This window comes from Rhinopithecus roxellana, chromosome 13 (genome assembly GCF_007565055.1).
Source record: "Rhinopithecus roxellana isolate Shanxi Qingling chromosome 13, ASM756505v1, whole genome shotgun sequence".
Lineage (NCBI taxonomy): Eukaryota > Metazoa > Chordata > Mammalia > Primates > Cercopithecidae > Rhinopithecus > Rhinopithecus roxellana.
In genome coordinates this window covers 82590190-82609575 of record NC_044561.1, presented here as the reverse complement: position 1 = coordinate 82609575, position 19386 = coordinate 82590190, and the positions used below count along the sequence as shown (strand labels likewise).

The 19386-nt window shown below is 38.9% G+C and overlaps 1 protein-coding gene across 9 annotated transcripts in view; it reads right to left on the bottom strand.

The window, feature by feature from the left end:
- The window catches only part of RALGAPA2 (Ral GTPase activating protein catalytic alpha subunit 2), a 329915-nt gene that overhangs the window by 249117 nt on the left and 61412 nt on the right, over nucleotides 1–19386 (bottom strand). For 8 of the 9 annotated variants that reach the window (XR_004052562.1, XM_030914155.1, XM_030914151.1 and 5 more), the window contains exons 5-10: nucleotides 10650–10693; nucleotides 7862–8039; nucleotides 6951–7066; nucleotides 4530–4668; nucleotides 2582–2781; nucleotides 498–725 (exon numbers count right to left, since the gene is read on the bottom strand). Coding sequence is in view for 8 of the 9 variants with exons in the window: in XM_030914155.1 (XP_030770015.1) it covers nucleotides 498–725; nucleotides 2582–2781; nucleotides 4530–4668; nucleotides 6951–7066; nucleotides 7862–8039; nucleotides 10650–10693 (905 nt within the window). In the remaining variant the exon portion in view is untranslated. Of the gene's footprint in view, nucleotides 1–497; nucleotides 726–2581; nucleotides 2782–4529; nucleotides 4669–6950; nucleotides 7067–7861; nucleotides 8040–10649; nucleotides 10694–19386 lie in introns of those variants that run through there. The other variant, XM_030914156.1, reaches the window with a different exon arrangement.

Below are 19386 nucleotides of genomic sequence, written 5' to 3'. Positions count from 1 at the left end.
CTTTCTTTCCTTGTATTCCCTTTGCCACCTACCTTTTTCTCTTGTGCCATAAATAATTCTATCATGTTGTGAGTGCCACATGCCTCTGCAAGGTTTTTGCAGAAACCTCCAGCTCCTCAGAGAGCTCTTTGAGGCTGTGGGAATAAGACTGGACTCTTCTTTGCTGTGTTCATTTGTTGCTGGGTATTCAGGAATGGCTTTCTTCCCACCTAATTCTGAGTTTACTTTGTCACAAAAACATGAAAGTATCTGTCTCATGATTTTGCTCAAATATAGAATTTTCCCTCCTTGTGTAAATGTTTTTCAACAACAAAATTTAAAAATCACAGCAATTCACACAAATTAAAAGATTAGAGGGATCATTTGTTATTATTCAATTCTGTAACATAACCCAACTCATCAACTCTATTTGTTGGAGTGTTACAAGTAAAAGAACATGAAACAAAATCGTTTCCATTTCAAGAACTTGTAACACATACACATACACACACACTAACCTGGTGAAATACTTCATTCACAAAGTTGACATAACCTCGTGTTGACAAGAGAATCCGCTGTACCATTTCATACACCATTCGGTGCTCTTCTTCAATGCTACAGAGGCTGGAGTTACTGAGTCTTCGGTCCGACAGTGTGCTGCTGTTAGAATGGCTTTTGTCCGGCTCCATGGGCCCACCACCATCCAGCTCAGGCGCTCTCTCCTGCACAGCACCACCACCAACAGTCTGGAAGAAAGTCAGCACACTTCTCAATGATGCTCACCCCCACTCAAGAACACCTGGCCAAACTTCAGTCTTGCCTTGTTCTAAGTAACTCTAGTTACCATCAACGTGCACAGGGTACAGCAAACCAAAACCAGCAACTGCTTGAAGCACGACAGGCTCCAGAGCCTGTACTTAACAATTTTCTAACTAACCAACAAATCCCTCCCAACTCAGCTATTTTAAAAGGAAAACTACTAAGCTGTTTCAGAAAGGAGGGCTGTGAAATTTTCCCAATCTAAAAGGTTTAATTTGCATTATAAAACCACAGAATAAATTAATGTGTAAACACATTTGTATTATCATCACATCAGGTCTCTACAACTTAGCATTTGCTCCTATGGTCACAGAGATAGGAAAATTCAGGGGACTTCTTGCAGCAACAATGATAGGATGCATCATTTGATTTATGTGACTAAGTGGCAGCTTGACAGTGGAGTGTGAAGATTCAAAGGGTATTTTATCAGAAGAATGCTGATCTGAGCTTTATCCTCAGAATCTTAGGTCTAACGTAAAGAAATATTCACAAAATTTTAAACATTTAAAAGACTTTAGGTGTGCAAAGAAGTGAAGTAATTCATGCGCTCACTCACAAAGCTCAACACTGATTTCTGCTCTCATTTTTTTCTCAGCAATAATCATTACCATTTTCATTTTATTTACTAATTTTTCTAACTAAGACATTCAAAGGTTTCTTAAAACTTTCTTTCAGCAAGTCTTTCATTGTTCTTACTACAACTGCACCTCCCTCAGATTTTGAAAATAGGTTTCTCCTCTCACTCTTCAGTGACTTCTCCCCAGAGGAGCCACATGCTCTAGACTGTTTGGTGTTCCTCCATCAAGGTTCCTAATAACCTTGAAGCACAAGAGCCACTATCTGCCTCCTTAGGTCTGTGCATTCTTTCAGCTCAGGCCTAGGTCGGACTTCTGGGACTTCCAGGGCATCGGCAAATCTGCAGTCAGTGGACCACACTTCCTATCCCTGTTCTTGGGGACAATAAACAAAAGAGCACATGACACCATGATCCCTTAGTGAAGTGGCTGCTCTGTGACCTCCACAAATGGTAGTGCTCCACCAAGTCCCTAAGCAACTCAGCCTGTTGGCTGAGAAAGAGAAGGAAGGAGGGAGGGAGGGAGGAAGCAAGGAAAGAAGGAAAGAGAGAGAAAGAGGAAAGAAAGGAAGGAAACGAAAGAAAGAAAGAAAAAGAAAGAGAGAGAAAGACCCCATTTGTGTATGGCTGACCAAGGCCAAGAGAGAAAAAGCACAGCAGGCCCCATACAAGGAGAGGTCTCTTCTGAAGGCCTCAGGGAAGAGGTAGCCTCCTCTTCTAGGGGCCCCACCATTGCTCAACAGCCAGCCCAAAATCCTGAGCTGCTGATCTACTTCCCTCTCCTGAGATGCTGGAGGGCGCCTGGCAGCCTCATAGGTCCTCACCATGGGCCACTTACAGTTTCCTAAGAGCCTTCCAGCTATTGGGGCTTGGTGAAGGCAAGACAGGCCTCTGTTCTCATGCTCAGAGGCCACTGGTACTCAAGTGAGGAGAATGAGGAGGAGCCAGGAGTGTGCACACAACACCCATCTTCTCAGAATGACTCCCGAGATTGCATCATCATGGCAGTCCCAACAATGCACAGCAAGTGATTCAAACTCACAAGTCCCTCTGAAACCTTGGCATTACAGGCAGGGGGCCAATAAAATCACTTACCTATAACCAACAACGTGGAAGAACCAATAACTCTAATAATCAATAACTCCGGCTATGTTCCAGTGTATTTTATTACAGAAGCATTAACAGATAAAAAGATGATGAACGGCATACCTGGATGATTTTAGGCAATACATCAACTCCATTTTTAGTGTTCTGTGTTGCAGTTAGATACTTTTTTTCCAAAAAGAAGGTTACAATCCACTTAATAAAAACAACACGAGCTGCCATATATGGAATTTTTGTACTGTAAATGTTCTCATTGTCTCGAGTTGTAGTAATGTACACTGGCTTTGGTCTCAAATGGGGGATGTCTGGTAGAAAAGAGAACACATGATTGATTAGGCTAATAAATCATAACATTATGTAACCCCTACAAATGTTTTGGCTTCCAATTAAATCCAATTTTTGGTTGTCTAAATAGCAATTAAGAATGAACAACTTCAATGATTAAAAATGGCATTTTTTTGGTAGGCTCCTTTCTGATTCCACCTTGTGATCTGACTGAGAATGGGTGGTGATGGTGATTGTTTATGTATCTATGATATATAGCTATGGAAAAACTAAGCTAACAACTATTTTTAACAATTTTGATAAATTACATGAGACTATAATAGTGAAAATCTTTTCACATATATTATACCTAATTTAATTTTATAGCTGGAACAAATGTAAACATATATATGAACTTTTAAAACATAATTTTAGGTATTTTAACATCTAACATTGCAGCGATTAAATCCACTGAACTTTAGAGTTATATCCTTTTCCCTTTAGATGAATCCAATGAAACAGAATCAATATCATCTACTTTACATTTGAAAGAATTCAGAAAGTCACATTTCATCTTTGAGGCAATCAAATGCTCCCTTTTCCAAAGACTTAATAAGAAGTCAATTTCTGATTCTTTAAATTCCATAATCAATATGAAAATTATATGGTATTGGATTTGAGATACTACTTGCCATAAGTTCAACTCTCTATCTTAATAATTTTTGTATATCTGGAATACCTGTATAAGGCAGAAAAATTATCAACAAATAACTTTTAATCTAGGAATATTAACAATACACCATGTTTTCACAATGAATTTAGAGTACATATGAAATCAGAAACAAATATTGAAAAAATATTCACATATATATAGCTACGGAAATACATGTCCCAGTGCCCCTAAAAGTCAGTAATTCTACATCTTTCAAAACGCACCAAGTTTTGGCTTCTCTTCCCGTGCATGTGTGTGTGTGTGTGTGTGTGTGTGTGTGTGTGTGTGTGTGTGTGTGTACGCAAACACAGAACACACACAGCGCAGACAACTGAATCAGGTGACCACGTTCCCCAAAAGAGTAACATCTCATGTCACTATTTCCCCTCCAAAACTGTTTTTAATTATTCATTTGAACTACCTGTTTTAGATAATAGGGAGAGGAAGATTTGACGCCCACCTTCACCACTCTAAGGGATGCTTCTGTCCTCTGAGTCCTCATTTCTTACAGAACAGAAAAACATTAGGTGCCAAATTAGAAATTCCTTTCTGTTTCCTAGTCCTCTGGGGCTTACTGCCCATAGCTTGTACAATCACCTAAAATTTGGTTCTCCATAAGTACCTGTCAGTAGTAGCTGTGGATGTAGGACCCAGCATGAAAGAAAAGGCATACAATGGCAGCTATTTGCCCTGGGCTGGCCGCCAGTCACTGAACAAAGCCTGAGGTCACCATACCCCACCACCCACAAGGAAAGACTTTAGGAAATGCAGAGATTTTTACATTAAAGGATGACAGTATAATTATACCAAAAATATCATAAATACATTTCAAATTATTTCTGAGTATAGGAGCCACGGTTCACGGTTCCCTTTTACTGCTGTGAGCTGAGGTATATCTTAGTAGGTACAAATAATTAACATCACTTATTAAGAAACTTTAAACATCTAATAATAAAGTTACCATTCAATACAAAAATAAAATGGCTATTTTACTTTAAAATAACCAAAGGTCACTTTGAAAGAGACTGCATAGCTTTCCTTTGGATATCCTCTATACACGGCTCCAACAGTACTTACCAAGTACAGGTTTGTAGATGTTTGTTAACTTAGTAAATGATGGAAATAAATGAGGAAGATAATACTTTCGAAACAATGTAAAAAGAAATTTAAAACCAGTATCTTGATTCTCCTTATTCTTCCACTCCAAGCTCGCAGCCTTTGGATAATATGTGGAAAAGAACATATGTATATTTACATTTCAAATTAACATATACTAAACTGAAGTGTTGTTACGTTACTAAAATTCCTACCCTAAATGTAAAAATGACAAGTATGCTGACAGTCATGTAATGAAATAGTAACAAGGCTCAAAAGACGGCAGGAATGAGCACTTCAAAACAAAACAGTAACTATGCTAAAACAGCATTTTTACTGAGAGCCAAACAACTCAGTGACATCATATCTTTTACAACCTACTATAATATATCATGTCCATATTTTTTCTCTCTGTTTTTTGTAATTATCTAACATTTCTTGTGCCTTTAAAACATTTAGTCACGAATAATCAGGTGCTTTTTTCTAAACTCAGAAAAAGGCCATTTATAATAAATAGAAATTAAAGAAACAATCCCTCTCAAGAATTTCATCCAATGTTACCCACATATAGAATCAATATCAAAAGGCAAAATCCATGGAATCTTGGAAAATGCATTCTCTGTATTAAAAAAATTCAAAGGCTAAGATAAACCAGGCATGCCAGTCCACTATGGATTAAGTTTAAATCTTTCATAGTGTTGAGACAATATTCTCCCCCTCAAAAACCCATCAGTGTTTGCATAGTGGGAGCACTCCAAAACTGCTCAATATCTGAGACCATCCTTCAGGAGCCAGGAGGACAGCCTGGTTAAACAGGTGCAGTCACCCCCACATGATTTAGGGAAACATGGCCCTTAGAGAAGACTTGTCAGTGGTTCTTAATGTTTGTTAGACCACAGAGCGCTCTAGAGCAGGGCTTCCCAACTTCCTTCCTGACATGTCCACTTAGAAAATGAAATTTGTGCAGCACCTGAGGTAAAGGGATGAGATGTTTTGGCTACCCCAGGGGCAGCAGGGCTCAGCATCCATAATATGCCAAAAGCTGTGCTCTGAGAACTCATCTCAATCGACAGAAGAGAAGGCAGAAGGGAGGCACCGATATGCACCTAAAACTTTGCACACAATTAGAAGGTTCACAGTCTGCATGCAAACCTCTATCCTATATCAATTCCATCCGCCTTATCTGAGGTCACACAACTCATTAGTGACACACCTAGAATGAGAACCCAAAGCCCCCAAGTTCTGGATACTCTGTTGATTTTCCAGGACAAATGGAATGTCCAAACATTTCTGAACAGCTGGCATTTGAGATGCATCTAGAATGGGCCATTAGAGTTCAAATGTGGAGTTTCCAGAATATGAAAGCATGCCCCAGTCAGGTTTTCAGGATTTTGAAGTCCTGTGTTTCTGTTTCGGGCTAAAGGGGAAGGGGCAAGGAAAGGGGACAAAATTGCTAAGTATTCAGAAAAAGCAGTCAAGTACTCAATCTTGAGAGACAGCAGAAAAAAGCACAGTTCCCTAAAGAAAACTAGAAAGGAGTGAAAGGAAGGGAGAAAGGCCAGAGAAAATATCAGAAGAGAAGAGAAACTCATAAAGGAGGGGTAGTCTAATCCCCTCAAAGAATAAGGAGAGCAAAACCTGAAGTGTGCCCTCCTTCTGGGCTGACCCTAGAACCCTTGTGGTTTGGGGCTTGCCACTTTAGCAGTGACAGGGCAGAAGGCAGCTAACAGTGGGTGTCAAAAGAACATGAAGTGAGGATGTGAACTCAGTAGAGATTATTACTTCAACAACTCGGCTGTGAAGGGGAAGACAGATACTGGACAATACCCAGGACGAACTCAAGGACAACAGAAGTATTTGCTGAGAAAAAAGAATCAGCACATTTTATTCTAACTATTATTCAGAAATCTAGACCAGGGTCACAAATCTCCTATTAAAATCATAAACCAGTTACTTCAGTTCTGTATGCAATTGGTGCATATGAGAAAAAATAATACATGACATAAAGGAGGCCTGTGCCAATGGCATGAGGAGATTGCTCCATGTGCTTTCCTTCAGATCCCCTGATAACAGGTCTTCTCTGCCTATTCCTGCCCACCTGTTCAGCCTCTGGGCCCGCCTCCTCCTTCAACCTGTCTTGCAAGCATAGAGATTAGGGGCAGGAAAGAAGTAAAGTGAGAAAAATGGTTTAAACACACTCACAAAATAGTACATACAGCTGGTCTTGCTGCAGTGACCTAAAAAATGGTACATACTCTGCACTTGCTAAAATATCACATAAAATCACCTCAAAGAAAAAGAAAAGTGAAAAAATACGGATATGCAGAGAGAAAAGAGGCAATATTTCCTCTTCCTGCTGAGAATAAACCCACCACACTGAAAGAGTCATAATTTTTCCCTGACCTGAATAACCATATACTTCAACAGTATTTGAAGAAAAAAGCAGGTTTGGTCTTCAGCAATCTTCTCCCCCGATACGGCTGGCAGGAGTGGAGTGATTTCTTCTGGATATATCTTTACTGAAAGGACAGAAAATGATGAGAGCTCATTCACCAAAGTTAAATTTTAAACATAGTTTAGGGTTTTAAAAATGGTCTCTATTAAAATACATCTCTCCATCCACTGAAACTGCTCACACTGAGGAGCACACTCCAAGGCAGTGTGCCTAAAGGGCCTGGAAACACAGCCCTGATGCCCACGAAACACCTTCTCCCGCTGCACCATTCTTTCCCTTTCAAATTCTGCTTTGGTCAGCCCAAGATCAAATGCCAGTCACTGAGCAATAGTGCAATATACAGTAATAAATCAATGGTCCCAACAGGCAAGTTCCTTGAAAACTCACAGGACACAAATGGCCACCGTTAATAGTCCCATGAGACCACTATTGTCTTTCCACAGATGCTGCAGGAAAATACACAGTGGCAAAATAAGATCCTGGTGAGCAGCTCAATGTCCACTTATGAACAACAGTGATAAGAATAGACAGTAGCTTTGGATGGTGGAGTTTAATCTCATTAATAGCCAGAAAACCAGTCCAGACTTCCCATGTTTTTACTTCCTGCTACTGCCAACATCTGTCCCCTCCTATTCCTGCTTCCATCACTTCAGTAAATTTATCCTGTCATCATTTCATATAAAATGAGCTCCAAGTCTTTTGATTCTAAGGTGTGTAAGAATCTACAGTGAATATGAAAGGGGAATAATTCCTCTTTAGACTCCATCAGGATTTCTATTCAAGAAAATGAAAAAGAAAGAATTTCTCAATGTAAGTCCAAGAATAATTTCAACATGGGAGATCTGCTAACATAACTTACCGTCAGCTACACTAGGGCTGGGATTGATGAGTGTCTCCAGTGTGCAAGGGCCCCTGGATGACATGACTGCTGGGAAACCAGGCACTAGGCAAGCAAAAATCAGCACCTGCTCTTCTGCACAGTTTGTCTGAAGTGCTTGAAGCCACAGAAGAAACAGCCTGATTCCTTCACATCTTATCTAAAAACAAAATTAAAAACAATGAAAATGAAACACTTACATGTATTTACAGAAATGCATTACAACGGAGCATCAGTCTGAGAAAGAGAAACTACAAGTTAAAGGTGTGTTAGGTAGTACACCAAGTTCTTTACTTAGTGACAGATAAGCAAAGACGCTGCAATACAGCATGAGTTAAGAGCCAGGGTTCAAGAGCCAAAGTGCCTGGGTTCAAATGCAAGCTCTGCCACTTTCTAGCTGGGACCCATGGAGAACCACTTAACTTCTCCATGCCTCACTTTCCCCATCTGTAAAATAAGGATAAGAGCATTTACCACAAAAGACTATGATAAAGACTGAGTTAACATATGTAAACCGAATAACACAATGGCTGACTCCCAGTAAGCACTATGTAAGTGTTTCCTGTTAATAGTATCTTACTTTGTAAGGCAACAGTACCCATGGCCTCAATTATCCATAAAAACAATGACAAAGATAATCTCCCTCCAAATTTATATGTGCTAGCACTATAATACGCCATGTTGATAATGTTCTTGAGAATCAAAAGACTAGGAGCTAAATGAGACCTTGAAGGCCTGGCTTAATGAGACAGAGCAGCTCTCCTCATACCTTACGTCCCTATTCTATTTCTCCAACGCCTTTGCCATGCTCTGAATTGCCGGCATCATGCTGTAGGAAACATCAACATAGGGAGATGTGTCCTTTTTCTTTCTTTACACTTCCAAATTTATCCCATTCCTAGAATTCAAAAGCACATGTCCCTCCATTTCTGTATTCCTAAATGATTGAAAAGATTATGTCAATTAAAAAAAAAAAATAAGCAAAAGAGACTGAAAAAATGTCACATGCAGCTGAAAGATGTAGTGAGCTCCAAATGCCAGCAACTGGGGTAACTGCCTCATCTCCTTTCAATTAATTCAAGGTGGTGCTGACTCTGCCAGAGCAAGAACATTGCAAGTCAAACACAAGGCTTTGCCATAAAACCAAACCAAAAATTGGAGAAGAGCCAAAATAAATAAATAAAAATATTCTGCTGACTCCCAACAGAAGTCAAAATACACTAGGACAGACACCCCAGCTGGTGACAGTGCTGCCCCATTAACAGAGTAAATTCACAGCGTACTTCCAAACACGCTCCTGGACTCCACCACTGCTCTGCTCAAACCTCCATGCCTGCTCACACCTGCCCTCCTCTTGCCAAGCAGGTAAAATGAGTGGCAACATTACTATTCAGCCATCAGACTGAGAAGAGAAGAGAGGAGAGAGGAAAGAAGAGAGAAGGGAAGGCTCTTTGTATATCTTTTTTTTTTTTTTTTTTTTTTTTTTTTTTTTTGACAGGGGATGGAGTTTCACTCTGTTGCCCAAGCTGGAGTGCAATGGCATGATCTTGGACCACTGCAACCTCCACCTCCTAGGGGGAAGCATTCTCCTGCCTCAGCCTCCTGAGTAGCTGAGACTACAGGCATGCACCAATATGCCCGGCTAATTTTTGTATTTTTAGTAGAGACGGGGTTTCACCACGTTGGCCAGGCTGGTCTCGAACTCCTGACCTCAGGCAATCTGTCTGCCTTGGCCTCCCAAAGTGCTGGGGTTACAGGTGTCAGCCACTGCGCCCAGCCAGCTCTATGTATATCTAATTAAATTATATTTAATAGAACAAGAGGGAAGTTTCTATGAAATTCTATCACAAGTCTCTGATTTTTATATGTTAACTGTATTTAAGAGAACTAAATATAAATAAGGGTAATTATAAACACGAGATTAACAAACTGATAGGTTTTAATCATAACCCTATTTCTTTAAAATAAGAGGGACAAAATATAGAATCTACAGTGAGGCTAGGAATAACTCCTTTTTTTTTCCAACATGTGAGAAATAGTTAACATATCAAGTTTTAAGAGGCTGTGATTGTTTAAGCCAGTATAAAACTACCAATATATTAGCTTATTAAAAGCATTCGCACAACGTAATTAACTCCAAGTGAATTATCTTTCATAAAATATTCATCCCAGGCTGAATTTTTTCTGCCACTTATGTTTTAGCAAAATCTTATCTCAGCATCAAGAAGTATATGTTACAATAAAAGACATATCCATTTCAATATAAACCAATTTTAACCTATAAATCTGCCACAAATAAATACTGAAGAGTGAGACCTTGTTGTTCTTTTCTCCCACAATAGCTCTCAAAATTAGTAAAATTAATTAGAGACAACTATAATTTTAACAACCAGGTTACCAAGATGGACAGAATCAAGCATGTGAGCTCTGAAGTTTAGAGGGGGACTGCTCCTCCTTTTTCTGATGATAAACTGGAGCAGTCAGTGCCTTGCCCACAGTCCCTATCCATACCCAGCAGAATCAGAATTAGAACTCAGAACTCTAAACTCTGAAGCCCAACCCATTTTCTTCTAATACCATTTAAAATGTCTCTCGCAATAAGGTATGATGTAAGAACAAAACCCTAAAAATATAATTTATCAATTAAAAATTAAAACTAAATCAAGTGGTTTTTAAAGATCTTTTTTCCAAAATGGCCTAACATTGTTACTTTGTGGCATTAACAAATTTAAGAGTAATAAAAAACGCCATTACACGATACAATAAATACCTTAGTAGAATTTCCAGTGTGTAGAAGCTTCTTTAAAGTTGAGCCTGAAAGTTTAAAAAAATGAATTATAAATAGAGTATAAAAATACACATCAAATATCTATTTTAAGAATAAAATATGTACTTATGACAAAAATATAATTTTTAAAAATAAAAGGAAGAAGGCTGACCTTCAGAAGCAAAGCAATGTCACAGAGGGAAAGACATTTTCAAGATAAAAGTACTTTAAGTATGTATCTCTTCAGAATTATTTTAAACAGTCAAAATGATTGATATTAAGGTAAGCCAAATGCCCACAGTGGATTATGTGCATATCTCTTGCCATGCATAAAATGGATGCTTTTTTTCCTTTTAAAACTCTAAAGGTAAAAATAATGTAAAACAACTGCTCAGAAAACATTTTTACAAGAACATTTTACAAATACTCAGAATGGCATGTTTCTCTCCTGGCAATAACAACCACATTTATGGGGTTTGGTCCATCAGTAAATCCTCTAGCAGAGCACTTTGGTCACTGTCAAGGAGGCAGAATCAAGGTTGACTCGGAACCCCAGTCAACTACAAAAACTTTGGTGCTGCAGCTCACTAGAATGAGAAAAGCTTCTCTTAGGAGGATGGAACACTATTACTAAGTCTTCTGTAAGTGTATTCATGACCTCAGTATGGAGAAATACAACCCCATATAAATATCTTATGTAGCCTCTAAAACGGGATCTTAACCTCAAAAAAGGAGATGACCTTTTAAAATAGAAATATACTGAAAATCTGAGGCAAGATAACTTTCCTCTCAAATTACAGATCTTTTAAGAAAAAAAATTACTTAGATCCTCTGATGAAAAATTTGTGATAGCTCTTTAACAAATTAGATATCAAGTCATATTTACTCCATCAATGAATTTCAAAGAGCTCCTCTAACAAGGGAGCCAGTGTTTTGACAACTGATACAAGCCACAGCTACATTGATAAATACATATATAATAATTAAATGCATACTCTCTGTAGAAATGCATTAGGCAGAACAAAATCACTGGCAATCCGAAGGAACCTTTTAAAACAGTTCCACTGTTCGTAACACCTAACACTAGGGTTCAAAGGAAACTCATCATCATGACTCAGACTAGGTTCTAGCACTTAAATAACTAATAGTTTGTGCATGAGTGAAGGAAGCTAAAGTGTCTCCCCTTCCCCAACTTCTCCCTTCACCAAACCATATCCAGTAGTTTTTGGTCTAGAGCCAGCATTTACTAGGCTGGCTCTTTCTGTCACAGCTAAGGTTCAAGTGCCCATCTAGCCCACACCTTTCCTCAACCTGGGCCTTGTTCTTTATCCCCATGTTCATCCTTCTTGGACAGTTTGTTCTACCTCAGTTTAACATCGGCTTCATGACACCTTTTGAGGACCTCATGGTGGCTGGCAGAGCCAACAGATACTAGACCTCCCAGGAGACCTAATGATAAAGTCTGCATAGACAGTTCTCTTTCCAGCCATCTGGCTAATCCATCATCTTACAACATATTCTTGGAAATACTTTCTCCTGGCCATTGTGTGTGACTATTGGTGCTTGTTAGTCCTTCCCCTTCTTACGATGGGTCCAGCTTGTTTTTGGTAGTGGTGGTGGTGGTGCTTTTTCTTCTTTCTTTCTTTCTTTTTTTTTTTTTTTTTGGAGACAGAGTCTCACTCTGTTGCTCAGGCTGGAGTGCAGTGGCACGATCTCTGCTCACTGCAACCTCTACCTCCCAGGTTCTAGCAATTCTCCTGCCTCAGCCTCCCAAGTAGCTGGGATTACAGGTGCATACCACCATGCCCGGCTAATTTTTTGTATTTTAGTAGAGACAGGGTTTCACCATGTTAGCCAGGCTGATCTCGAACTCCTGAGCTCAGGCAATCCACCTGCCTTGGCCTCCCAAAGTGCTGGGATTAAAGGTGTGAGCCTCCGCACCCAGCTGTTGGTGTTTTTTAAGTATTTGGACTACCTACAGATGCCTATATCCACTGTTCCCTACACAAAGAGAAGAAAAATACATATAGAAAGGACATTACATGCAGACATACAGAACATACGACCCATATTGGTCAATGGTCCCAAACTTTTTAAAATTAATCTGGTAATTTGTTACAGCAGCAACAGAAAACTAATACATACGTATTTGATCTAGTCTATTCTGTTGTATTCAAAAACTCTTTTATACATGTGAAGCAGTACAGCTTAGGAGTTATAAGCCAGATTCAGAAGCTAGACCACTCGGGTTCAAATGTAGGTTCTGCATTTATTACCTGTGTAACCTAAGTTAGTAACTTCATCTCACTATGCCTGAGTTTTCTCATCTGTAAAATGGGGTGACAACAGTATCTATCAGAAAACTGACAGTGAGATTTAAATGAGTTAATATATATGAATGCACAGAACAGTGCCTGGTATGTGGTAAGCACATTTTTCATGCAAGACAGGGCATCAGCTATTCTCTAAGGAACTCTTTTTTAATTAAAAAAATATATATATTAGCAAGAAAAACTTGTGCAGTGGGGGCACATAGCTTGAGGACTGGTGATAAGTACCTGAGAAACTTGCTTGGCCTCTGTAGGGTTTTTCTGTTTTGTTTTGTTTTGTTTTGTTTTGTTTTGTTTTGAGATGGAATCTCACTCTGTAGCCCAAGCTGGAGTGCAGTGGTGCAATCTCAGCTCACTGCAACCTCCACCTCTGGGGCTCAAGTGATTTTCGTTCCTCAGCCTCCCGAGTAGCTGAGACTACAGGCATGCGCCACCATGCCCGTCTAATTTTTTGTATTTTAGCAGAGACAGGGTTTCACCATATGGTGATCTGCCCACCTCGGCCTCCAAAAGTCCTAGGATTACAGGTGTGAGCCACTGCACCCAGCTCCCTGTAGTTATTTTTTAAGGCCTTAAGTTCACAAAGATACTTCTTCTTTAACATTATCAAGTCATTTCTCATTTTGTTTTAATCTTTAAGTTCCTCTATATATGTCATGCCTGTGTGGATTTTTTTTTTTTTTTTTTTTTTTGAGACGGAGTCTCGCTCTATTGCCCGGGCTGGAGTGCAGTGGCCGGATCTCAGCTCACTGTAAGCTCCGCCTCCCAGGTTTATGCCATTCTCCTGCCTCAGCCTCCCGAGTAGCTGGGACTACAGGCGCCTGGCCCGGCTAGTTTTTTGTATTTTTTTAGTAGAGACGGGGTTTCACCGTGTTAGCCAGGATGGTCTCGATTTCCTGACCTCATGATCCGCCCGTCTCGGCCTCCCAAAGTGCTAGGACTACAGGCTTGAGCCACCACGCCCGGCTGCCTGTGTGGATTTTTAAACTTCTTATCCAAGCTATAATTACACCGACCCCACCTCTTCTATGCCTCATCAACACTACTGGTTGCCACTTTATTGACCATGGGAATAACTGAAAGAATAAATAAGTAAGTAAGATCTAATTACTTGGGCTGATTCTATGAATTTCTAAATTCTATTGGCTTTTACTACATTTTAACCATAAATATCCTTTAAATTAAGTCTTACTACTTTTGAAGAGGCAGTAAAAATGTCAGGGTTGGGACTAGTGAGAGAAGAGTGTAGACCCTGAACAAAATTTAAGGGATATCAAAAAACTCATTAATCAAGATAAGTACTTTCATGCAATGGTTTTTAAAAATGGCTTCTGTATGCGTGTTTCTATGTATTTTTTTTTTCTCTTTTACAGAACATTAAAGTAGCTGAAAAATGTAAAATTGGGTGTATTAAAACTCATAGCATTAGTTTAAATACATTATTTATAACAAAGAATGTATTATAATATTACTTTCCTGGCTCTGAAGAAAGCAAATTCATCAATGATATTTTCAAAATCTATTTCTTTGCTTCTCACTTTAAATTGGTAAGAATTGTCACATTTGACAATTTCTCTTTGACCAAGTAACAATCTTTTAACAATATTTTAATAATATTTTCAAGGCCAGGAGATCATACAGATATTTCTAACCTAAAACTTTAACATTATAAATTTTTTTCTTATGTAGTTTTAATTTTTTAAAACCTCCTTCTCAATATCATGCTTCAAACCAAATTACACACAATGCAATACACCACCAGCATCAAACAAGGAGCCAGAAAGAAGGAAACTCCCTCTGCTTGCCAGTATGCCAAGCCTGCTAGAAGAGGCCAGTGGAATAGGAACAGAGAACTTCTTGGCACTACAAGATCCACACTAAGCATGAGGAACCAGCATTCCACTAAACATTTGAAATTAACATAAATTAGCTCAAAATGGATCAAAGACCTAAACTATAGAACTGCTATATGAAAACACAGAAAATCTTTGACTTTGAGTTAGGCAAACATTTGTTACACATGACACCAAAAGCATAATCCATAAAAGAAAAAATCGATTAATTGGATTTCTTCAAAATTAAAAACTTCAACTTTTCCAAAGACACTATTAAGGGAATGAAAAGACAAGCCAGAAATGGAGAGAAAATATTTCCAAGGCATCTATCGGAGATTTTTTTTTAATGGGCAATAGATTTGAACTTCACCAAAGAAGACAAAGAAATAGCAAATAAGCACATAAAAAGATGCTTAAGATTGTTAGTCAATGAGATAACACTATCATTAAAATAAAAAGACTGACCATAACAAATGTTGAAGAGAACATGGAGTAAGTGGAACTCTTACGCTGCTAGTAGGAATATAAAATGGTACAACCACTTTGGAAAACAGTCTAGTAGTTAAACATACACTGTTACATGGTTCAGCCATTCCACTCCCAAGAGACAGGAAACTATATGTTCACACAAAGACTTGAGCATACATGTTTATAGTAGCTTTATTTGTAATAGCCCCAGATGCTAGAAACAATCCAAATGACCATCAATAAGTGAATAAATTATGGAATTATGGTATATCCACACAATGGAATACTGTACTACTCAGAAATAAGAAGGAATGAACTATTAATTCATGAAATATGTAAATAAACCCTAAAATAATTATGCCAAGTGAAAAAAGCCAAACAAAGAAGAGTACATGCTTCATGATTCTACTTATGTAAGGCTCTAGAAAACGGAAGCTAGTCTACAAGGGCCAGAAAAGCAGATCAGAGGTTGTCAGGGGATGAGGTGAGAAAAGATGGGAGAGCGGGATTACCAAGGGGGATGAGGAAACTTTTGGGGGTAGTACCTATGTTCATTATCTTGATGGTAGTAATGATTTCATATGTGTACACCTATGTTAAAACCTATCAAAATGTGCATTTTAAATATAAGTAATTTACTGTGTATCAATTGTTAACCACCCCCCATAAATATATATTTTTTTAATATAAGAAAAAAAAATCAGCCAATCTGGAAGTGACTGGGTCAAATATCAGGAGAATGGTAGACATGGTCAGACAGAGATCAGGGTCTGAAGCCACAGAGGCACACAGGATTAGGGGTGGGGGCTGATGGGTAACTTGGCATGAAGGAAAAGGGCTAGGAGAGAACAAAGCCACGGGGGATGGGGGGGAAGGCAAGTGAGCAGGAGGTCAAAAGACATGGCAGCAACCAGGAGGTAGAAAGTGGTTTGATCAAACAGAGGTTTCCACAGATGAGATGGTGGCTAACGTCTGGAATTGGCATGGGAGAAAAGAAAGACCATGATCTCACCCCCACTCCTGAGGGAGACAGAGGAGCTTCAGACAAAAGTCAGGTTTCAGGTGGTCAGGGAGGTGAAACAAAGAGGCTGAGGCTTTAGGGCTATTGTTTAAGGCAAGAAGAGGACCCCCAGAGGGCAAAACACAAAGAAGTGCCTGGGAGGGGAAGAAGCACAGAGCAGTAATGGTAAAAGCACCCTGAGAGGGCATGGAAAAACCACCAAGTGAGTTGGCCCCCACGCTACCAGGGGCATTAGTTCCAGACATCTCCTGGTGAACATGGAGGCATGTGGGGTCCCTGATTTCACCCAGCCTGGCTGTGATGCACTTCAGAGGGAGTCCTGTGTGAAGTGCATAGGGAAACCCCGCTCTCTCAGGAAGAGTGAGCTATGGTATGGTCTGAATGAGGGGACCAGGGAAAGCTGCCAGACTCAGGCTCCCAAGGAAAGGTTAGGACCCAGTGGGCAGTAGGGACCTTGAGAAATGAGACTGGTCAGAGGCTATGTTCACATCCCAGGCAATGTGGGGCCACTGGTTACTCCCAAACACAAAACCTGGAATACACTTAAAAAGTAAAAAACAAATTTTCAGCGTAGTTAGGCCCTTGGTTTTTACACTATGTATATAAAAAACCTAGGTGAACAAACTAGATTTAATAATGACTCATAAAAAAACATATGAGGTATTGCACATAGGTGAAATTTCCAATAATTGAGCCCCACCCCTTTAAACCTTTTTAACATTTTTTATATAAAAATTCATTTTTAACATTTTTATATAAAACATCTCTAATACAAAATATATCCTTTTACCTACCTGACAAATAATTATTGAGTTCAGGCATAGCACTGCACACTGAATGAGATAGGACACTTGCTTTCTAGAGGCTCCAGAGCAGTAAGCCTTCTCAAAGTGAACACACATATAACTTAAGTCCTCTGTTGACAACGCGCAGCCTGCCCTTATACCAAATATCCCTGGTTTGCTGTCAGTGCCATTCTTTGCCATTGCCTCACTCTCCATCAGTTCTAATTATTGCCCAGAGATGAGATGTCAAGCAGTCACCATTATCCACCATGATTTACTGGCCTAAAAAATGACTTCAGAAAAAATTGGATAAACAATTTTTTTCTTTTGTAGTCAGTAATGGAACTTTACAAATAGTTGAGTTGTATATTAGCATACAATGCAGAGCTCGTGAGTATTGTGCCATCCACTTCCCTGGTCATCTTGCTCTCCAAACATCACTTGAAGAAATACCTCCAGATGCTTGGAATAATGAACCCGTGTTCATTTCACACTGCAAAACTTACGAGTTCAAATGTTTCCTCATTCAGTGATTTAAAGCAAGGAGCCAGCCATTAAAAACCAAAACAAAGAGAAACCACAGACTATCCCTTCCCTCTAAAAGCAGTTTTAAGAGAAATAGAATGTCTCTGTTTTCTACAGACAAAAATAAGATGACATGATAAGAAACAGACTTCAAGCACTGCGGTGGTTGATGTTTCAAATTATTTTCTTCCTTCTTGGCTTTTGAGACTCATAGAATATAGCAGTTGCCCTTATTTTAGGTTTCTCTGCTTAGTGACACTGTCATATGCAGTGTGGGACAAGAAGCATACTGCATCAGTTGTGTATAACCACGACTTCAAGGTTCTAACCCAACATTTCAGAATACCTTGTCCCCCACCAGCTGCAATAACATTTAATTAGTAAGACATTAGTATAGGAGTGTTCTTCCTAGTAGGTAAGGAATATTTGCTACCTAGAATGTCAGGCACTGGCTGGTGAGAAGGCCCCTCCTTGCCCCAGACTCAGAGGTTTTGTAAAAGTCCAGGATGCCAATGCTGAGGACATATTTAAAGCACATTCCTTTCCTTTGATACCTGGTATTTCCCTATAGTTTCTAAGTTTCTACAACTCAGTCAAGACCTGGACTGACTAATGGTAACAGTTTTAAAAATCCAAATAAACTGGAAATAATTCAATAGGTACAGCGAGGTATATATGTATATAATTACAAATCCATAATCTCTTATGGACCATTTCAAAATCCAAAAGATTATAGGAAAACTGAAGTTCTTCTGTGTAAGTCATTAGTGGACAGAACCTAATCTGAATTCATATGCTGGCAACGCCCAAATAAGGCTATCTTATGTGTAGATATTCCATTAATGGTACATATTCTTATCTTAAGCTATAGAAATAGTAACTTACACAGTTGGGGCGGGGGGGAGAAGGCACTGCCCAGACCACTGGAAGTGTTATGTTAAGATTGTCTTGATGTTCTAACTTATTTGCTTCATTGTACATCAATGCACCACATTGCCATTCTAAAATCTGAAAATGCCTGATTCCAAAGCACATCTAGTAAAGATCACTGTAGAGAGGAGATGTGGACCTGTGTCAACACCCATTTCCACCCAATATGATTATCATGCAAAAATTATTTGTCTGAAAAGAGCCTGTTTGACTCTAAGTATATAAGCATCAGTAATAAACATGCATAATTTTACATGCAAATGCTCATATTTCAGCATTCTGAAATATTATTCATTCTGACCACTTTATAGCAACAACTTGTTCTGCACACCAGATAAACAACACATACTGCTATTAGATGGCTCAGGAAACTCAGTATTTGGCAGTCTCAACTGAGGAGTCTGAGGCCTCCAGTCATTGTTCTTGCTAAGATGCTGCCAAACTGGGTAAAAAGCTACTTGTACCGGCAATTTTAACCAGTTTATGTGGTATTAGGCAGAATTAAAATAATACTACACACTGCCTACTAGACACACAAAGTTTCACAACACAGATGCAAATTAATTTTCACACATAGTCCTAATAAATTTATTCATGCTGAGAAGAGCCTACTAATCTTCAGACATTCTAAAGTGCTATCTAAAGAAAATGAGCATAGTTTTCATACAAATGATATAAACAAAATTGAAGAAGGATTATATGTAGCACAGATAAAAAATACTGCATGCAGTTATTTCTCATTGTCAGCCATTCCTACGGTACCATGGAGCACCACAAATCCCCATGATGTCTCTTTAGATTATATCTTACATTTAAATTTTTATTTTTACTTTAATTTAAAAACAC